The sequence below is a fragment of the Falco biarmicus genome, chromosome 2 (genome assembly GCF_023638135.1).
Source record: "Falco biarmicus isolate bFalBia1 chromosome 2, bFalBia1.pri, whole genome shotgun sequence".
NCBI classification, from domain to species: Eukaryota; Metazoa; Chordata; class Aves; order Falconiformes; family Falconidae; genus Falco; species Falco biarmicus.
Genome location: NC_079289.1, coordinates 100,278,328 through 100,301,486, shown reverse-complemented (window position 1 = coordinate 100,301,486; position 23,159 = coordinate 100,278,328). Strand labels below are relative to the sequence as shown.

Genomic DNA, 23,159 nt, shown 5'->3' with positions numbered 1-23,159 from the left:
CTCTCAACTGCCCCCACAACCCATTCTTATCGGCACTGAAATAAATGCAGCAAATCAGATAAAAGTGTACCATAAGTCAAAGCTGGTAAAATAGCCCTATTTACTGCTGAAATTTCCAGATGTCACAGTTTGGAATATTCCTGCACATGACAAGAAAGATATCTGGGTACATTAAAAGAAATTCTTACAATTCAGCTTGGTATAATTTTACAATATTCCTAGTTTCAAGAATAAATAGGAAGCTTGACATACATTCATGTGTGGTGTTTTTTTGAAGGGCAGATGAAAAGGGGAAGAGAGAGAAAGGAAAGACTGTTCTATGGAGGACAGTAGAAGAACCTTTTATTTTCCCTGTGAAATGTCTCAATTCTGAAGCTGAGATCATAGCAGCTAGGCAGTTCGCACAAGGAAGAGCTCGATATGTGAATTACACTGCTGCACAAAGTACTGGGCAAGATCCAGAGCTGCAAGACTGCCAGCTGCTTTCAACCATTTCTTATAATATCATACTGTTACTGGTTAACAGTAGGTCACAGAAGGGTGGGATCTTGTCAAATGCCGTTTTAAGTGTTTTGCAGTAAAAAGGACTAATGAACCATGGAAACGAGACAAGTTTGGGAGTAGTGAGTAATGCTATGTGAGTATGGTCCAAAGTTACACACCATCAAAATTTACCTGCCCTGCATGAGTGAAAAAGCATATTTAAAATGGCCTTTGTTGGATAAGATCCAGAGCTACACGTGTAGTCAAAAAGATACAGCAGTCAGGTTAGAACAAATACTCTACCACATGGCGAAAGCCTGGGGTAAGAACAAGATGCCAAACCGAATTCTTTACAAACACCCTGAGCACTTGCTAACATTTAAAGATTTGGTATGTTTTAACTCAGCAGTCCTTTTGATTCACGTCAAAGACATGACTAAAAGGCCTGCCAGGGCTCACTGCAGTGCTCCTTCACTTTCCATTAGCAGTTTCTTGAAGTGCATGACATAGTGGTTTACAAGAGAAAAACATCAACGCACAAAATTTAGAGTTAAGGTGGGCAGAAAGAAAGCACGAAGTTCTGTGTTAAAAAAAACACTCCTTAACTAGTCCAAACTCTATCCAGTTGGTTCTATGACCATGTAATTGTCTCTGCAAGATTAAGCTATCTGGTGGGTAAGAGATTAAATACAAGTGACCAACAGCTAAACCAGTTTTGGTAAAAATGGACTTTTGAGGTTCTTGATGGAAGATGAAACGAAGGTTTAGTTAGTTGTGCCTGACATCATAAAAGTATTTTTTGATGCTTAAAGGAACTGATTGAAATTAGTGTTCCGGACAGTGTTCAGGTCATTAAGCTGTGAAAACGTCAAAGCAATTAGGGTCCTATAATCAAGATTTAATGAGAAGTCTGAGTTAACACTTTTCAGTATTGCTGCACTACCTGAAGGGAATTTGAAAATATACTTTTTGATGTTTCTTCCACACCAACTGAAATATGTTCCACCACTTGTGTCTTGCTCTGGAAAGACTTTAACTCCTGAAAAGAAGGAACAGTTGTTTTTCTAGTCCTCTCCCCTTCATAATTTTTTTGGACGAAGAACCTCTACACCCTCCCAACATAAACGGAAGCAAACTAGGTTTAAACATTTAAAAAGATACAAAGGTTTATTAAATGAAACCAGATTTGACAGATATTACATAAATTAAACAGCAATAAAATTTTACTAGGGTTTATGTACAGATCACAGTGATTTTCATTGTGCAATGAGGGCTGACTGTAACTTTGAACAGTACTTATACATGTGAGCTACAACAAGCAACCAGCAACATACAGCGTAGTCCAAGCTAACCTTGCAAGTCTAGCAGTTCAAATTGATTAGTCAGTACACAAACGCCTGCTACCGCTATCACTACTTACTACACAACAGAGCATTTATAAAGCAGTCAAGATTTGCCATAGAAAAGTGCAAAACATGGGAAGTCTGTACACAGTACAGTACGAAAAGGAATCATGCTACAGTTATTGAAAGCTGAAAAATAATTCTATAGCATAGGAAGCACTGCATCACACCTCTTCTGAATGGCAAGCAGATGGGCTGAGGAACAGCCATATCTTAATCGCTTTCAAAACTGCAAAATCCCTGTTCATCCATTTAAACATAGTTTAGTACCTATATTTGATCCATTAACAATGACTTTCTACAGTGGAAGATCACATTAGTTAAAGCTCAGTAGCACACATATTCATTGATCAAGCTAATTTACAGGAAAATCTACAGCATGTTCTCCATTGAAATCATGAAGCATTTATATCATTTGGTTACAAGGCAATTGAGTTTACAATGCACGTTTTATCACTTAAAACCTCAAATTGGGCAATTAAAAATATATATATATATAAAACTCAAAAATAAAGGTTGTTTTTTAATGTTTAACATTCTTGTTCACCAAAGCAGAATACCAAAGGCCTATGGGCTCTTGCAAGAAAAGTCCTTATGCAACAGTCTATATGCAAAAACACATGTTAACAGAAGCAACCAAAATAAAATGAACTTCAGAGAATACAATACTCGAATAGAAAATAATAAAGTGTTCTAGTCTCCTTAAAAAAAACATAAATCCAGAGTCCTTAGTGCTGTGTGTATCCGGGGACTTCTGCGTGAGCATTCAGACAGAACTATGTTAGTGGGCCATGAAGTCCCAGCAAAAACTTAACATAAAACAGACTCACTTGTGCAAATAAATAAAATAGGCAGGTACCAACAGCTTATTAAGTTCAAGACCCTACAGAAAATAACTGATCACTTAAAAATAATGCTTAAAAAATGTTTTGGTTAAGCATTTTAATTAAAAAATTTTGAAAGCAGTTTTGTACTTAGAAAGCATGTTGACGAGGTCAGTAGTCAGGCATATGTACACATGGCTCTGGAAACAATGTAAAGTCAATGGATTAGCGTTATTAGCAAGATTTTGTTTGTTTCTTTAGTCTCTATCATAACGAGCGTCAGTGCATCCACTGCCAGCAATGGATAAGATACATAAAAGAAAATCCACTATCTCCTGTTGTTCAAGCATTCAAAACTCCTAAGCACCAGTGGGGCACATTAGTCAATGCAACTTTATTTCCTCAGCTTTGAAGACTTCAACACAGTGCAGCTTTTACATTTTAAACAACAAAAAATTACATTTAGCACACTTGCTTCTTGCAGTATGTACCTTTTGAAATAAGAAACTGGTTTTTTAGTATTCAGATTCCATAAAATACTGTAAGCTTACACATTAAAAAAACCCTGAACTGTGCTTGCTCCCCTCAGATGAAGTAAGCTGTTTTTTATGTGCTTCAGTTTTTCCAACTGATGTGGAATAATTAATTCCACAGATACAAATACAGTGGACCAGATTCATTTTTTCAAGAGATAAGAGTAAGTTATTTTTCCAGGTTAAAATGATAATTTTCTATGGGTTTTTCTGTACTTCATTATACAATCCTACACAATACTTACTGAGTGGCAGCTGCAGCCATCAACTTGTGGCACTTGCATAACATTAAGGAGATTTTGTGATATTCTAGAATCACCACCTTGAAGTATCCTGATTTTCTTACACATTGTGCATTTTTGCAGAGTTATGCAATCTCTTAGACTTCCTTTATGAAGAAATATACCTAATACCCTAGAAACTGCAAGTTCTCAACAGCACTTCTGTACTGTTTAGAGCTAAACAAAAGAAAATGGAGGTCAATTTTGCACAAGGAGCTGCAGATCTGTTGTGAAATTATAAACATGGTAATTTCAGTAGTGATTACCATAGTCTACTTTGTAAGCATTCAGGATTTAGTTTAGAAAAATGAATCTTTGGCCTACATTTCTTATGGCATTTCAGATAAAAAATGTGGACAGCAGTTTGTGGGCGAAACTATCTGTATGATCTACTTAAACAGTTTTATGTAGAGCCATCAGTCATAGTAGTGGAACTCCAGTGAGCTGATGTGCTTTTGAAAAAAAAATGTAATTTGGTCTAAGTATTGTGAATTCACTGAAAGTTATCTAAACCCGCAAAATCTGAAGGAATGTAATTACTTTTTGAAATCAAAGCACTTAAAAATCAATTCCCCTATATTAACACAAGTATCACAATATGTAACATGAAAAAAACCTGAAAACAGATCCTTACTTGTGTATGATCTACCTTCATGTGTGTAAGTATTCGTATATATAAATACGTACATATGCACATACTGATATTTGGTGCTACGTAAAATGAAGCAGTACTGCAAATACTTCCTAAATACACCGTACTCGAGCTGCTAGAAGGATGTTAGTACAGGATGAAAAGACAGACTCCTTACACCTAAGGTTTGAACTCTACATATATGAAATTCCTGGCAGCGGATACTTTAGGACATTTCCAAAAGCAGGAGCAGAACAATCAGGCTTTCTATATATTCAGTCTTCCCTCTGATAATCTGAAGTGCCAAGCATTCAACAACTATTTCAATAATGAAAAAAGTCTGTTATGGCTCATGTTTTACATTTGGAGAAGACAGCAAGCTTGAGAGAAACAACTCCTGTAAAAGCCAGAGCCCTTTTGATCAGTATGCACTGAACTGCATGTTTACAGAGAGTCTTCATGTGAGTAATCTCATTTCAGACAGTGTACAATCACTCAATATCCTGGTTTGTAAAGAGACACCACTGTAACAGAAATTCATGAATTAGCTATTAAGATGCATCTTAAACAACAATAAAACATGCCCTTGTCTTTCTGCTTTCAAGTACGATGGTTGCAAGTGTGAGGCATTGGAAATTTTAGGTACAAATCTTTTTTAAAACGTAATTATTTTTATATTTTACAAAGAATTATAAAATGTATATAAGATGATGAAAAACTCATTTATCCTTTTAAGATTTTTATTTCTAGAGAACTTCTTGAAAAAATTACTTGAAAAATAAAAATCATAGACTCTGCGAAGTACAAAAATTTACATCTTTGCACAGTTCCTGTGCTTTAGTTGTACTGTATTCATTATATACATATATACTAATTTGTGCTTTTAATTACACAAGTTTAGTATAAACTTATAAAATTAAGTCTATGAGTTAACTATGCAAAAAGGATCTGGGAATAGCAGGAAACTTAACTAAACCATAAGTTAAAAACAAATCCTAAAATATACTATTTCAGTGAGTCTACTTCAGAGTAGACTATCAATATTACAATTTACTAAACTATTGTCAAATGTTTACAGCAAAAAAATTATTCTTGCCTGCTTCCAACTCTTTAGATATTTACTATAGACTAAGACCCATATCTGAATGCAGTATCATTCTTATCCACAAAGTCAGTCTTCATTTATGCATGAGCTCCATTTTTCTTCAGACCTGCTCTTAGCACTTCAATTTCCTTCCAGTTTCTAAGGCAAATAATGAAAAAGGAACACAAAATACAGTGTGGAACATGTGAATTGAATAACAAGTATCAACCTATCACAGTTATAAAAGAGAATCCAGGGTACAGAATTACTTACTCCTCTAACTAAAGTCTTCATTATTAATATGAAAGTCTTGCAATCAAGAACAATCCCATTGCCTTATCTGTCAAATCAATCTAGATATTTGCTTTTAACACACTGTTTTAGAAGTTTTAAGGACAGAAGGCCTTAAATATCTGTATGCAAATAACTCCTCATTGTTCTAGAACAGCCTGTGAGATAAATTACCTTTGTCATTCTGTAAGCCTGCTTTACAGTATTCTATTTCAACAATTTACTTTATAATATCTATTACTGTGATTCATGTTGGTTTTACGAGCTGTATGGAAGTATTAACTACTGTAATCAATCAGAAAATGTAGTATCTGCATACGGCTCTCACTCACAGACCTGCTATGTTGTGAAGAGGACTCCTGACATTTGGACATACCTCGTCCAGTGTAGATGTGGCATTCAAAAGTTCTTAAAGATTTCTAGATCTTTAGGGGGTACTGGAGGTGTCTTGTTCCAGTCATCTTCAGGATAAGCTTCAAAATTGGAAGTATCCCCATCATTGGATACTTTCGGTACTATGGGAGGCTAGTCAGAACAAGCACAACAAAAATGTTAGTACAGTTTTCTCAATAAGCACCTCTCCATCATATTAAAGCAGAAATTCTGTAAAAGACTGATTAAACAAAAAGGCTACATATTTATAGAAGTTCACCTTTTTCACTAATAATGAATGGCATGAGAAAGAGAAACCTGCAGTGACACAGAGATGTTCCAACGTTTTGTATATATTGCAGTTAAATACTGCATTTCAAAGACACATAATACAGATACCTATTTCATTTAGCGCTCAAGCTCTAGCTGCTTTACAGATTGAAGGTAAATACTGCAAAAGATTACTACAACTAAACTTCCATGCATGTGCTGTTACAATATAATCTGCCACTCTTCTTCCTCACTCCTCCCCTCTTCTGTGGCCTATGACCGAAAAGGAGTGTAATCACATTAGGTTCCTTTAGACTAAGAAGCAGTTAGGTAACTGCTTTCTAACTGAAGGAAAAAAGCCTCCTCATCTCTTCATTGCTTTCAAATAGATTGACTGCTTTTAGAGGCTGAAATTACTACCTTGTGTATGCCACACACTACCTACTATGCTTTCTCCTAGCATAACCATAAATTCAAGCAAGTAAAGAAATTACTGCACCGTAAAACCTAATTTCACAAGGCTGCCTGTAAAAGCATCTTAATTCAAATGGATCTTTTTAAGGAAACTTGGAGGTGCCAAGAGAACGATCAGTTTTCTGTTGCTTTCTTTGGAGGATCCTTTGGATTTCTAGCACTGCCCACCAGCTTCATAGTACCTGTAGTTTTCCCTTGTCATGTATCTGCCATCAAGATTACTCTGCCCTTCTGGCCAAATGTTAGGAGATAAAGCTCCTTTCTGGAACATTTAATTAACCACAGGGGTTAATGCGGGGCAACCCCCCCTTCTTCTCTCAAAAAAACATTGATCTCTTTATCCCCTTCTCAGTAACAGCTTAACTATCATCATGAGTTAACAAAACACTTTAGGATGAGCACATTTTTCAGACAACCACGGAACTGGCTAAAAGTCATACCTCAGACAGGTATGAAGTACAGCAAAATGTTGTTCTGCATCTCCTTAAAAAGATAAAGTCTGGCTTCAGTTAGCTGAGATCTTATCTGATCTTTTGGGCTTCTCAGTTTGAAACAATGCCATCAGCAGGTTTTCAATGAGGACGGGTCCCTGAGGGATGGTACTTCTAAGCTTCAGCCAAAACCAAAGTCCTTCTTTTGCATGTGGCAGATGTAGTATACTGCCCAGGTGTGTAAGAAAACATGCAGAAACTGCTCTGCTCCAGAGGACCATCTGTGTCACTGGGGGTAAATGCCTGTACCCCCACCTCCCTGTAAGTATTTTAGCAGGAAAACCAGTTTTGTGAAGTGACACAAAAAAAGAGAAAAGGAAAATCCTCTATTTTAGATTTTTTTTTCTCTCTCTCTATATAATACTGCTATTTAAGATCTTACCAGGACTGAATCAATGTTTCATTTGTACAATAGGCCAATTCACACTTTTTACAGGGAAAAGAGAGCACTGCACTGTATCCATTTTTTCAAATATTCAATCTCTTCATCAGTATGGAGGAGTGAGATTGTGAAGAATAATTCTGCAGAATATAGCTCCCTCTAGAAATAACAAAGTAAATTTCTGACCCAATTCACATCCCTGCTCTGAAGTATAACTAAGCAGCATCATGTCTTCAAAGAGCTTAACATAACCATCACAAACATTAAGAAATAAGTTTTGGATTCATAATAATCTGAATGCCACGGTGACTTTTTTTTTTTTTTTTTTAATAAAAACGCAACACAAGGGATGTCTGGACCTGATACTTTAGATTTGTACGTCTAACATTCAGTTTTTAATACTATTTGCTTGTTATTTGTTTGGTAAAACAGTACATTGTCATAAACTTCAGACTTTAAATACTTATAAAACATGTTATCATCCATTTTGTGTTCTTTGCAGATTTGCATGACCAGAATTTACAGTAACTAATTTGAAGTACTGACTGTGCTACAACAGATCTACATAAAACATCAACTGGCTGTAGTAATTATTAAGTATAAAACAAAACTCACACATTTAAAACAATGTAAACTTTTTTTTAATTAAAAAACCCCAACAGCTACAGCTTTGTATTAGGATGTTGTCTACAAGAATACATTAAGAACATTTTCATCTCTTATCTATTTTGCAAGAACTCAATTTAAGATATCTAGCCAGAAATTCATTATAAGAACCTAATGCAAAGAAAAGGAAAACCAAATATTTTATTGGTACTTCACTGACTGCATATGGTAACCTGTTACTAAAAATCACTGCTGTAAGAAATCGTACTGGTTAGAACTTTGAGGAAAGAAAGAAGGCGGCAATTCTACTTCCAAAGGACTCTGAAAAACATTTTGCAGTGTTGATAGCTTTTGCAAACATCTGCCCTCATACAATACTCTAATTCAGTGCTGTTAAAAAGTATGTTAAAATTACATTCATAAATCCTTCTCTCTCACCTTCCCTATTCCTTCTTACTCCCATATGCTTTACATTTTATTAAAGCATTTACCTGAATTGAACTTGGCACAAAAATATGAAGCACAGTGTAAAATACTTCCACAGATATAAGGGCAAGAAAAAAACCAAACCACCACAACCTGCCCCCCCCCCCCCCCCCCCAACTCTAAACCTGAAAATTAAATGTTGTACTAACTAATCAACTTCAGCAAAATAAAGCAGGGATATTTTTTTTAGACATGTTGTATATAGACAAAAATGCAAGTAGATATTCATATAATTCTGCAGTATTTAAGGACAAATATGAATGTAATCGTTGATGTGTACATACACATGTGCTCATACACACATATGAACACACAGACTCATATGGCAAATAAACCTCAACAGATCAGCTTAAATAATGACTTCTTGTTGCAATGTCCTATAAAGTATTTTGCAGAATATACCTTTAGTCTCCTTTGAGGTACAGCATCCCAGTCTATAGACCTGAACCATCGATGTCTTTTCACATCATCTGCTCCATTCTTTAAAGAAAAAAAAAAAATCAAAGTAAGTATTCAGCAAGTTTTACATACGCCAAATCATGTATTTCATAAGAACTGTGGTATCAAGGCAGACTAAAGGTCTACCTTTTTTTCTTTTCTTATGTGATAATCATTATAAGATTCTACAGAATAAATTCATAGTACTATATCCCTAGCAGATCCTGAGTCCCAGCAAAAAGATCTGATTTTTTTTTTTTTACAGCATTCTTTTGACACAAGGGAGATCAAGAATAGGCTTTAAAAATGCTCACAAAACCATTCACTGCATTCACTTCTGTTTTCTCCAGCATTTTAGAGTGTCTCTTATTCAGGTATATTTTCTAATTCCTACACTAGTAAAAAAATAAATAACTGAGGGTTGATGGTATCTTAAATAAAAATTGTGTGTGGGAAGCACGTAGTTCTATCAAATATTACAGACGTTTAGTGCCGACAACAAGAGATTCTCAGTACCATTACAAAAGTGTATTTACATAAAAACATTTGTTTTCATTTTAGATATACAGTACAAGGCATATTTGTCTTGTAAAGATTATTCTTTCTGGGCTGACTGTTTTGATTATGTATGCAAAGAATGAAAATGCCTTCTTCCCCTCCCCTCCCCACCCCAGATGAAATTTGGTTCAAGCACAGACTCATTCTCAAGGCATTAAGCACTGGGGAAAAACAGCTGCTTTTCTGTCTGAAGCCTGATCACAGCACAGTTTTAATGCACAGCACTCAAGCTCATACCACATGCAGCTCCATGGAATGAAGCATACCACTTTTTTTTTTTTTTTTTAAAAAAAAAGATTTATACGGAGTGGGACTATCCATGCTCGTATCCAAAGAGGCAACAAGGAGAGTAATTTATCACCCAGTTCCCTCAAAAGCAGACCTTATTGAATGCTTCACCAGAAAATGCCCTATGGAATTTAAGAATTTTTAAACCAAGTAGGATTAAGGAAAAGGATCAGATTTCAGAATCACCTCCCATCCCCACCCCAAATTCTGCTTCTAATTAGAAATATTTTTGAATTTGATAGTTTAGCCAATTGTAGGGGAAAACCCCAAAACAAACCAAAACAACCATGGACTAAAAAAACCCAAAGGCCAGCCAAACGCATTTCCCAAAACCCACATTTCAATAAAGCAAGTGCTTTTGCTTTTTACTTCAAGACTGTCAAAAGATACATAAGTTTTCACTGATCAGTAACTTTCTAAAATTTCCAGCTTATGAAAATTTGGTTTTAATCCTCCTGCTGTGTCCGTCCCCGCCCAAAAATGCAAAGAATTCTGAAGGATAAGACAAACATTCACTTCTCAGCTTTTCCCACCACTCTTCAAGTTTGTGCCGTAAAAGGCTCTAAAAAGGAACTTTGGACAGCAAATTTGAGCACCTATACTTGTATCAGTATAGTCAAAGAATCCGGATCACTGTGCATCTTTTACCTTATTCACTTATTAGTACCATATACTGCGCTTCGAAAAAAGCAAACCTCTAACCTCCCCTGCCCAGAGCAATGGAAATCTCTCTGCAGCCTCTAAAAACTAAAAGATTACACAAGCTGATGTAGGTATCTGCAACACTGTAACAACAGTAACAAGTCAGTGAGTATAGGATTAATTTACTCTGCCAGAAGGGTAAATGAACCTACACCGAACTTCCTGTGGTGCTTTGGCTAGCCTGTTAAAGTACCCAAGTTAGTTCACATGCAGCTAACTTCTCACTGCACTACCAACCACAGCTACTGCACAGCTGCAGAATCAACTTGGAATACAGCTGTCATCTTCTTGGTGTTACAAGTAGTACCACATCAGGACATCTCACAGAAGTCACGGGATTGTTTTGTGCTCCTGCTTGACATATCACAGATACAGATGTACTTCTGAGGCAGGCTGGAATGCTAGCTGAGACACATGAGCATATTTTTGTCTAGAAAGCTATTGCCTTCATAAGTCTGTTCAGAATAGGATGAATAATTTTTCTTGGTGGAAGACTATTTGACTGTCCTTAATCAGGACAATGACGAAACATCATGGTACTACAACAGCCCTCATGCTCTTTAAAATAGTTTTTAAGCTTCAAAATTGATTAGTGCTCCTTCTGGAATTAAACAGTTCCAAAGAAACAACCAAATCAGCTGGCACATTGTCTGTCCTACAGTAGGACTTAGCACCATGTTTCGGGTCTAATGTAAGTCTTCAAATTAATCAGTAAACAGGTAGGGTTGGTTGTTTTTTCGGTTGGGGTTTTTTTTTGGTTGGTTGGTTGGTTGTGTTTTGGTTTTTGGTTTTGTTTTGGTTATTTTTTTTGGGGGGGGGGGGGGGGGGGAGCAGGGGGGAGCAGATGTGAGAACAGAGGGAAACTGTCATGAAGGATAGCATTAATCCAGAGAAATAGTAACATAATTTCCAGAAATACACAGTTAAACTTTCCATTTAGGATTGCACAACCAAAGCAATGTATGGGAAAATGTATCTCTCAGCATCAGAACAGTTCAAGGTTTGAAGGGACCTCTGGAGATCATCTAGTCCAACTGCCTGCTAAAGCAGGTTCTCCTAGAGCAGGTTGCACAGAATAGCATCCAGGTGGGTTCTGAATGTCTCCAGAGAAGGAGACTCCACAGACTCTCTGGGCAGCCTGTTCCAGTGCTCTGTCACCTTCAAAGTAACGAAGTCTTTCCTCATATTCAAATGGAACTCCCTGTGTTGCAGTTGGGCCCATTGCCCCTTGTCCTGTCACTGGGCACCACTGAAAAGAGCCTGGCCCCATCTTTTTGACACTTGCCCTAAAGATATTTGTATGCATCAATAAGATCCCCTCTCAGTCTTGTCTTCTCCAGGTTAAACAGGCCCAGCTCTCCCAGCCTTTCCTCATAAGGCAGATGCTCCAGTCCCCCAGCCATCTTCATAGCCCTCTGCTGGACCCTGTCCAGCAGTTCCCTGTCTCTTTTTGAACTGGGAGCCCAGCACTGGACACAGCACTCCAGATATGGCCTCGGCAGAGCGGAGTAGAGGGGGAGGATCACCTCCCTCGACCTGCTGGCCATGTTCTTCCTAATGCCCCCCCAGGATCCCAGTGGCCTTCTTGGCCCCAAGGGCACCCTGCTGGCTCATGGGCAACGTGCTGCCCACCAGAACTCCCAGGTCCTTCTCCCCAGAGCTGCCTTCCAGCAGGCCAACCCCTACCTAGCCTGTACTGGTGAATGGGGTTATTCCTTCCTAGGTGCAACAACCTACACTTGCCTTTGTTGAAATTCATTAAGCTCCTCTCCGACCAACCATCTAGCCTGTCCGGGTCTTGATGAATGGCAGCAACCTTCTGGTTACAAATTTCAATAGACGTATCTCAATGTACCTTTATTTCAAGCTTACAAAAACAAGAGACTTAGAAAAGCTGTCCTACATTCTTCCTAAAGAATTCTTTCAACCTTGTGTCTTGTTCAGCATTACATCTAACATTTTATACTGACCTTCATATTTCCTAATCGTCTTGTCCTGTCAACCACAAGCAGCTTCTTAATAAGGTCTCTGCAGTAAAGAAAACATGTCCTCTGTTAAACAAAAGTAATTTCTTTTTGATTGTTATGCTATGTTACAGATTATGAGCATACTTCCCTTTGACTAGTTAATACTGTGTATAATCTACCCATTCAAGTCCTTCATATTTTAGGACACTTATGAGTGAATGATAAAAAGGAATATCCTGTTCTAAAAGGAACTTGCAGAAGTCTTACGAGTTCCTTTTAGACTTTTTCAAGGAACAAAGGAGAAAAACTCTCTCTCCCCCCCCCCCCCCCCCACACCCCCCCCAAGCAAGTAGTACCATATCTTTCTTTCTTTGTATTTTTTATTTTGCTGGGCCTTCCAGATCTCAAACTGGATCTCAAAACCTATTTGGCAGAATACAATTCTAATATATAATATAAAAAAAACAGATAAAGCCACCGCCTCAACTTTATACACTGACATTTAAATTTTGTGGCAGCTAAATATTCAGAGAAACCATGGAAGAGCTGGCCATCTGCTTAAACCCAGTAATAACTATAAACTAATTTCATTGAAAATGAAAATCCTCCCTTGAGATTCTAGTTCACTGAACAGTTCTACATAAAGCTAAATCAACATTTTAAAAGAGGAACATAAGATTAGAGACATAAAAGGACTGCCATTTTTATAGCGAAGTACTTAAAATATTAAGCACCAAAAACCTCCAACATAAATCAAAATTAGTATCACAATTTATCAAGGTAGCTTGATTACTTATAAGTTGAGAGAAAAAATCTGGCTTCGCATTTCTATAAGCAGCTACTTTTTCTCAAAGATTATTTTGCAATTTATTTTTAGAATAGCAGCATTGTGGTCTCATGCATAAAGTACTAATGACAGGACAGAACAAAAGTTTAGCCATCCTTTTTTCTACAGCCTCAAATAGACCTGAGATGCAATACTGTATGAATTGCTAGGCATCTACAGGGTATGGCTAATTCCAGTTTTTAACTTTGCAGAAGGTTTAAAAAAACCTTCAGCTTTATTTACAGAGAAGAATGCAAACATTAATGACACACCTGCCTCTCTCCCTCCCTAACTGTACCACCTACTATTCCAAAACAAAGACAGTATTTTGTCACCTATCCTTGAAACCACAAAAACGTATGCACAGAAACACGTATAAAGATGAAGAGTAAATGTGCCAGACTCTTTGAAAAGCTGTAGTATTTGGCAGGAATGTAGTTCCAAAATTCAACTGGAAAAAATACTCAATTGCCAGATAAAAGAAGCATAAAAAAGTCAAGGTAGAAAGCAATTTTTAAAACTCCCATGATAATTCCAGCTAGCCAATGTTAGGATTAGATCAAACGATGTGACTGACTCCTTTTACAGTCACCTTTGCAGAAATACCTCCTCCTAGTTTTTCAGGGAAGACTATTCCTTATGGAGAAGGCTACAAGAACGGTTATAACCCGATTTTAAAAAAAAAGAACTGAAAAGAAATCCAGAACCCCCAAACTAGATTCACAGGCTATATGACCCAAGATAAATTATGGAGTTTCCTATTTCTATATAACCAGAAAACATTCAGTGGATCCTTCTTTGCTTGCTTCAAAAATTCATCTTAGAAAAGAACAATCAAGGCATGAGCTTGCTCAGCGATACTGTGTTGTCACTAAAGATGAAGACATTTGCTGCATTCAATAGAACAAACATCCATTAAATTGAAACAATAGTTTAGTGCTGCTTTATTACATAATTTATGAAGAATAGTTTGGGTTCACTTTAACATGATCATTTCTAATAGATACGTTGCTGTACGTATTTGGGTAATGAAATTCTACATCAAGGTCTTCCCAGACCAATAATCATTAATTTGCTGTAGCACTGATGTTTCATTTGGTATTTTCCACAACTGTCTTTGCAAAAGCCCAAAAAAACAAGAACAAAACCAAAAAAACTTATGAACTCGTTAGTGACCAAAGAAATTGGTGGAGCATAATTAATACTTATGGTTTATCAGAAATGAAGTAACACAAAACTCTGCCGACAATCTTATTTTGGAATTTCTGGTTGTTTCATTTATTATCATTATCATGGCAGCAGCTCTTCAGAAGAGATCTGAACTACTGGTCACATATATCATGGACTTCATGTATACAGGACAAAGGACTTGGAGAAAACATCTAGTTAAACTGCAAAGTGACTAACAAAAGGGACAGAGAGCAACCTGAAGAGATGCTAACTCAGGCCAGAAGGAAGAGCACTCGCACATGACACACAACAGTTATACAGCACAGTAAGACAGCGAACACCATGCAGTAAGACAGAAAGCAAAAGTGGTGCAAATTCAAAAGATAAAAAGTGTGGCAAGGTCACAAAGGGCAGACAGAAAAACATCAACCAGTAATTTTATGTAGTACACCTAGGTAGAAAAGTTTTCTCAGAGTTCAAAAAGGAAAATAGTTTTGCTGCCTGAGAGCAGAGAGTTAAAAGTTCGATTGTTATAAACACCGTACAGCAATAGTATTTCAGAAAGCCTGGATGTGACAGGACCCAAGATAGTCTTCATACTTGCTGAGATACCAACTGATAGGAAGAAGAGAGAGAAAATGTGATACAAGTAAAGTAACAAGCAGACTATCTTCTTAGGACAAAATAATCCTGGCACTTGCTTTAAGCTAACGGTGCAGAGATTCACAAGACTATCCAGTTATACATATTGTGGTTTTAAAAAAAAAAAAGGAAGAGAGGTTGACAGAAATAGATACATTATGGTAACGACTCACTGCAGAAAGCAGGTGAAGCCCCACAAATGAATGAGGTCACCCAAAACCAAGGTGTGAAAGGAGGAAAGCCCAACCTAGAATCCCATGAGCCCCTTAAAGGCAGGAGTGTAATGGGAATGAGTTGCCAAGCACACACTAAAAGAACATCTGGATAAGAAAAGCTGGGAAAAAGATGGATCAACAACTATGATGATTAATGTATCCCACAGTTCATTGGCAGTCATGTCTAGACTGAAAAGCAAAACCTGCATATGCATGCTTACTACCATAACTAGGAAACTTCACAGCATCAGACATCTGGATAGTAGAAATCAGTGTTGGTCTTTGAATGTCAAGCACAAACAGAAGCCAACAGCGTCTCTACTTTTAAATGCTTTCACCATGTTAGACAGGTTGCTGGTGATAATAACCTAATTTGAGCTGTTCATCTTCTGGTCACACTCTCATACTTTAGCACACACAATAACTATATGAGACACTCAGTCTTCTTCCCAAGGCAGACTGCGTTAGGAAGATCTGACAATGAGACTACACTAAACTGGAAACAGCATCAAGATAGTAAGGGAAAATTCTGTTAAGAACAGACACAAATATGAGACACAAATCAGCCTAAGGTGATGCAGACATACTTGATTCAGTGCACCTGATGATTTAATGGAGTCCTAAAAAACCCGCCCCTAAATGATTATTTCTGCAAGAGAATTCATAAAAGTTCAGAGAAAGTTGGACAGATTTCATTAGGTCTGCCATACAACATGTTATCTACCTAGCGGTGACAGAAAGCAAGTGCCATCTATAAGGCCACTTCTTCAAAACACCTTGAACAATTAACCTGGGAATGTAAGAATAACATCTTGTCCTCACTCACACAATCATCTCTGCTTCTGAGGAGAAACTTCATGTTTAAAATTGCACTTTCTCTGTTCTAATGTTTACTAACAATTATTTCAATTAGGGATTTTTAAATAGGGAAAACAGCATTTCATCTGCGATATACCTGTAATGATTGCAAAATATAATGAATAAAAACCCACACATGCATATATAAGACTGCATATTGAACTGGGGCCCTGGTATCAGAAGTGGAAGTGGATTTTACACTGGAACTTCTAAAGTATCAAGGGTTCATTCAAGCAGTGATCTTGAGAGTGATTTAACTAGTACATATTTAGTGTTTACTTCCTGCTTTCCTAATTTTTTTCACATTAAATTATCCCCTTATATTTCTCCTCCTTTCTTTCTTCCAGGCATCAACCTGCTACCAATGAGCTTTGTACAAGGTGGAAAAGCACTTAATATGCCAAAATATGCAGAAAAGTAAGAGAAGCAGATACTATCTTACAACCCTAGCTCCAGCCTGAAGTCTACTAAACACATAATTTTTCTTGGACTGCAAGAGTAAATGTAATCTGTATTATTTTCCAAATTGGTGTTTTAGAAAAATCAGAATCTGGTATCTGGTCTTCTATGAAGGTCCTTCAGAAACAGTGCTCAGGAGGTGTTTAGAGTACAAAAGACAGCATCAGGAGTCATTGACTTACTTTACATATAAATCCAAATGCCTCGGGAAATCTATTTTGCCAGCAAGAATCTTCTGATATATACCAAATGGATTGTCATCAAAAAATGGAGGAAACCTATTTTAATACAGCAAATTTTAGAGGTTAGAAAAACAAATTTCTAAAAATCTTATAAACACCATTATGTTATAGTAATTGCCCTCAGAAATCATTGATTATATCGTTCCTTCAAATACTACAGGTCAAACAAATACTAACCTCAAAACAGAAAACATTTTTGTATGCAACACACTGAATACAGAAATAAACTCGAAGTAATACAGGAGAGATTTGTGTTACATTAATACAGTAAAAATACCAATTATGAAACAAATTTTAAGTGTTAAAGTAAAAAATGCTTTACCCTTCTCTGTAAAACCCAAGGGTATACTTTCCAAAACAGCATTACCATTTTTGATCCTTGTCCTGTAACTGCAGGCATACCCTTATTCACTAGTTTCTATCTAAAGTCTCAAAGGATCCTCACATGAATAGATTGTCCAGTTCAGTTATTTATTGTACTTGAATTCATGTATATGAGAAGGTTTGAAACAGACAACTATTCAGAAGCTGAAATTCTCTTGAAGCGCAGCTTTCTTTCTGTGCTGGACAGATAAAGTACTTATTTCATAATCTTCCTCAGATGATCAGTAAATCCAGATGCAATTAAAATTCTACAATATTTTCTAGAAAGTTCTTCATGCAGTTATGAGCTAACAGAGACTACTTGTCCCACAGCTACAGGAAGAACTGAATGTTTTCCGTTGTGCTTCCTTCACTAGTGTAATACATACCCTGATTACTGCAAGAGGCTCAGGGGTATAGGTGTGTCCATACAGTTGTTGTAAGCAGCTTAGCCCAAGTGCCCACAGGCTTTCAGAGTGGCAGTCACCTTTTTAGAAGTTGTCACAGGAAACCTTTTAGGGGAATGGAATAACTAACTACTCATTTACTAATCTCAGTCCCACCTTGACTTCTGTAACATGACCAAAGCATCCCTCTACTATGCTTCTGTCTCAAGCCTCTCTACAGAATAGAAAAAAAGGGATTTTGCACATTAACCATACTAATAACGTCCAACCACTATTGCAGTCCAATGTTCTAAGACATTTTCATATCGCCCCAGTGTTTTATAATTACTTTCTAAGAGAACTTAACTGCATACGTATACACACAAATACGGTGCTAGTGACTTTGGAAATCATTGGTAACACAAAAAAGGGCGAAAACAACATTTCCTCATTTCACATTCTTTCCTTAATTTTATGCTACTCAAACTAGCTTATTCCTCAACAAATACTATACATTATTTCCACTAAGTGCTGTCAGAAGTATTAATTTCTTCATTAATTAGCTGACAGTCAAGGGAATTAGCATTTCCTTTGAAATACTGTAAAATTCAGCCACAGACAAAATCAAATTCCATCAGAATAGTTAAGTAAAACTGTCTGTATGCATGAAGTAAAAAAAGGTAGTACTTCAAACAACAGAAAAGCATGACAAAACTATCTGGATAAAGAAAGACTGAAGAACATTTGTTGGTGTTGTTCAGAAGGCCAAAGCAGTTTCATTATGAAAAACTGAATAATCTTGGCTAGAAAGAAACTGGACAATGTAAGAATCTCAGGGAAAAAAATAAATATTTGTGGGTTTATGAATTCTTGCTTTGACACTAAAAAACAAGCAAAATGTGATCGATATTTAAGATGCATAAAAACTTTCCACATCATACAGACTATCATATAAAGTTTCTTTTTTAGTCAGGCAACATTATATCCTTCACATCCTCTGAAGTTGACAAATGGTACACTCAATTTCCAATTTTGTATTTGTTATTAGATATTAGCATCTATAAATGCAGAAAACAATTAGAATGAGACTTTATAACTATGTACGACAAAGGTAATCTGCAGTAAGTGGACTCAAATGAAATGCAAGGTTTTTTCTTCCATCTCCAAATATCCTGTACACTACTGAGGTGTCACATCAAGAATAAGAAGCATGTATAAATTTATACATACTTATACGTGTTTAAATGCTCTTTGTGTTCCCACTTTGAAAATCTGAAATTACTATGTTTAGAATTCTTGAAATTTAAATCACAATTGGCTATATAATAATTTAATGGCAACACTGCTTAAAGTGTATTTGAACTGTATGCAAAATTAGAATACCTTTGAAAAACTGCATAGTTTTCTTATGGACAAACCAAGTAACTTGACTTTTCTATTACTTGTAAATGTCAATCTTCAACACACCACAAATTATAGATAAAACAAAGTATTCTGCTGGAAGCTACCTAATAAATCAGCAGCCCCCTTGCCTTGAGTTGCAAACTGTCTTCACACCATAATACAAACATCTGCCTTGTTTCCAAGAACTGAAAAGAAACTTATATATATATATATATATATATATACATCTGTGTATGGGACAACAGCTGCAAACCATTCCTTTTGCTAACTGATGCATAACAACAGCGCTGACATTGGTCCCAAAGATAACAGATATTTTTAGCACTCCAGAAGAGAAACTGTAGAACCTCAACGGAAAACACACAGGTCTGAGAATATGAAACCGTAGACAAGAACCATTAGCTACCTATAACAATAGACCAGCTAATCACATATGACCATCAAAGCAAGAAAGAGAAACACAAAGTCCCCATTAAATGAGAAAATTCAGTTAGCTACACATCTCTAATTATACCTGTACAATTATGACCTGACATCTAACATTAAATAACAAGTATATTTTCCTCTACCATAGATTGTAAGAGAACACATATTCAAAATAAATAATACAGTAATAAAATGAAACTAAGTAAAATATAAAATACATATATTAAAATAAATAAAATCTTTCAACTCTTTTTATTGACGGTTTGTTTATCTTGCTTAGATTAACTCTGTGAACTTGATATTACTAATATGTTTTGTAAAGATATCTTCTCACCCCTGGTTTTCCCTGTTCTTTCTCCTTCCTATTATTTTATTATCTTAAACCTAAATGGGACCTTGCCTTAAATCTAGTGTGTGCAGAACTAAAATTCCATGGGCCTCTAGAGATTAAGCCAGAGAAATAAGACACTGCAGAACAGGAAAGTGAAACCACACTTGTTTGTTTGTTTTTAGAGAGACTATTTCCTTATGCACACATCTACCAATTCTTCTCAATTGCTTTTGGGGTTCACAGAGAGCAACTTCAGGAAATTACTACCAAATGTCTTGAGTAATTTACTTGCAGACAATAACTAAGTCTTGAAGTCAGGTTTTGTTCACTTTCAAATAATTTTTATATTTCTTAAATCTTCTTTGAATTTCAAGGTATAAAGTTACCTAGGACTGTTTTTGCATTAAAAGCCTTAATAGTAAACATCAAACCACATTTTGAGTTGAGGAAACATATCTTAAAACACTATTGCCAACAACAGCAAAAAGCTGATAAAATGCTAATAGCATATGCCCTATGCAACAACCTGCCCTCCTGAAGAAAACCCACACATGCCACAATCCTTGCCCCACTCAACCCCAAAACCTCAGAATCTTAAAAATACTAAGCAAATAGTATCAACCTATGCTCTCCACCTCCCCCATCAATAAAAACCAACCAAACTAAACCCTCCAAAGGAACCCAAACAAACAAATGTGTGGAGTCCCTACCCCAGCCTTGGAAAGGGACTCACCCGAACACTAGAAAGTAAAAAGCAGCATTCAATCATTATGGAGAGCATGTCTACACAAACACTGTAACTAAAACCGTTAAAAATCACTTGCAGCAGGCAGCTGCTCTGTCAATCAGCCTACATCTCAGTTGCCTTTTAGAAATGTGTAATTTCTTTCTGTGCGTTAAGACTCCCTATAGCCAAAGTGTTTATATTGAGCTTGGGGGAATCCAGATCCCATCACTTGAGTCAGATATTATCAGGCCATAGAAGATCCTACACAGAAATGATTGCAGCTGCTCCCTTTTTTTAATGACAAATATATACCTGTCATATTGCAGCAGAATATATAGCAGTCATACTTCAGCACCCTGCATTCTTGAGGTCTCATTGAACACAGAGATGAGATCTTGCTTGACTGTCACGTGTAGTCAGTATGTTAACTTTGGAAACCATGTTTCTGTTAGTGCTCAAGTAAAGAGAATCCTATCAACATCTCTGTGAGGCACTGAAAGGAAAACCACCCAAACCCCATTTACACTGAGGCCACACAAACCAAAGACAGCGGTCCCACTGAAACCTGTGGCAGGAAGGTAAATCACTCAGACTACAGCTGGGAGACTGCAGCACCTGTTACAGCACCAGACACTTTAATCTACAGTCTTCATGCTGTCTAGGACTAATATTAGTGGCAACAAGGCTGCTGGGAATCTCTTGCTCCTTTCATCCCTCTGAGAAGGATTCCCTTGACCAACCTGGGCCGCTCACCCTTACAGGGAATGGTTGAAGAAAGGTAAAGCCTGGCTGCTGCACAGATCAGCCTACATAAATAATGACTTTTTATTAGACCAGTCAGCCAAGCCTGTCTGGGTCAGCAGGGAACTATTAGTATATTCTAATGCTCTTTCTGTCCAGAAATTGCCTTAAAAGTAAATGCATATGTAAGCCTGCAGGACATTAAAAAAGTAAGCAGCAGCAGCAGTGCAGTCCTGGGATAAAGATTTGATGCTATTGGGTGAAAGAAAACATGCAAGGGATCGAAGCTCTGAAGTAATCATCTATTTGGAACTGTCTACAATCTGACGAGCTTGTCCAAACACCAGAACAGTCATCAATGTTACCCTGAACTGACAGTACTGTAAAGAGGAAAGGAAGAAGAAATCCACACAGGGAAGTTTTTGTTCCAACCATTCTATGGAGTTGCAGATCTAGAATGAAAGGCCACAGAGGCAACTCAACGCAGACTCAGGGAGTGAGAAGGTACAGAGCACCCTGGGCCTGGAACCAGAAAGATCTAATGACTATGAAACCAAACTGATGAAATATACTCTGATTCTTCCAAAGCTATGAAAGCCTTGCTTTCACCTGCATTTGTTCTACTGCACCAACCGTGGCAAAACTCATTTCATTCAAAGTTCCCACTTTTTCTTTTTTCCCCCAAGTACCTTCAAACGATACAGCCCATACAAAAAACATGCAGATGCCTTGTTCAGTACACAAGCAGAATTTCACATTCTTTCTAAAACAGCTATTTATTTTACAAAGAGTATTTATTGTATGAAATGAAGCTTCTACATACCTAATTCTTAAAGTCAGAAACAGGTGATTATATTAATGCTACAAAGTCTCTCTTCAGTTTGAATTTGTATCTTTTGGAAACATTGCTTATCAAGCAAATTCCAAAACATCAGAAGTAGTGATGTTTTCATCAATCAGAGCAAACTGATTTCCCAACAGACCTTTTAAGATTTTCCCTGTTCTTTTTTCTTTGGCTTAAAGAAAACCAGTGTTCTGTAGTGATACAAACTGTACTAATAAAAGTCTTCCTACTTGCCACTGTGCATTTTTACAGACTAAAGGTCTCACCACAAATACTATTTCACTATGCTAGAAATCAATTACAGAGGTTTCAAAAGATAACTAGTAGGCCTCTTCTTTACCCTTTAAATATAAAGGATTTTATGTACAAAAATCCAAACTTCAACAAAATCTGACGTTCCAAAACAGATAAGGAAAAGAGCAGCTGTTAAAAGTGTTAAGTAAAAAAAATAATAAATAAATCAAACAACCAACAAACAAAACACAAAACAATCCACATAACAACAGCGTTGTTCTGTATAGCCTTCCAGTTCCTTCAGAGGCAAAGATGAGATTGGTGTATCAGTAATAAATTTAGGCCAAATTTGCTATTCCGAATATCATAAACAGAACTAGTAAAGCATCCTGTATTACTGTATTACATAATATTGCTGTGATATAGTAATCATTATCACTTACCCTGACAACATCTCAAATATAAGAATTCCTAGGGCCCACCAATCCACAGCTCTTCCATGGCCTTTGCTTTGTATAACTTCTGGTGCAAGGTACTCGGGAGTGCCACACAGCGTCCATGTCCTGGGAGGAAAACAAGAACCAAAACCCACAAAACAAACAAAACCAGACTGAAGTGAAACTGAAATAACAGTAATAGAAAAAAAATAATAATCACACACACACATAGAAAGTACCCAACATACATCTATGTGTTTATTGTACAGAGAAATAAGAGAAAAAAGAAA

General features: G+C 36.7%; 1 protein-coding gene across 1 annotated transcript in view; it reads right to left on the bottom strand.

Moving 5' to 3' along the window:
• Positions 1–1,623: 1,623 nt before the first annotated feature.
• PRKX (protein kinase cAMP-dependent X-linked catalytic subunit) overlaps positions 1,624–23,159 on the bottom strand; it is a 63,144-nt gene continuing 41,608 nt past the window's right edge. The window contains exons 4-9 of the mRNA XM_056328675.1: positions 22,876–22,995; positions 16,917–17,012; positions 12,568–12,625; positions 9,014–9,091; positions 5,907–6,055; positions 1,624–5,398 (exon numbers count right to left, since the gene is read on the bottom strand). Coding sequence (XP_056184650.1) covers positions 5,930–6,055; positions 9,014–9,091; positions 12,568–12,625; positions 16,917–17,012; positions 22,876–22,995 — 478 coding nt within the window. The 3' untranslated portion in view covers positions 1,624–5,398; positions 5,907–5,929. The remainder of the gene's footprint in view (positions 5,399–5,906; positions 6,056–9,013; positions 9,092–12,567; positions 12,626–16,916; positions 17,013–22,875; positions 22,996–23,159) is intronic.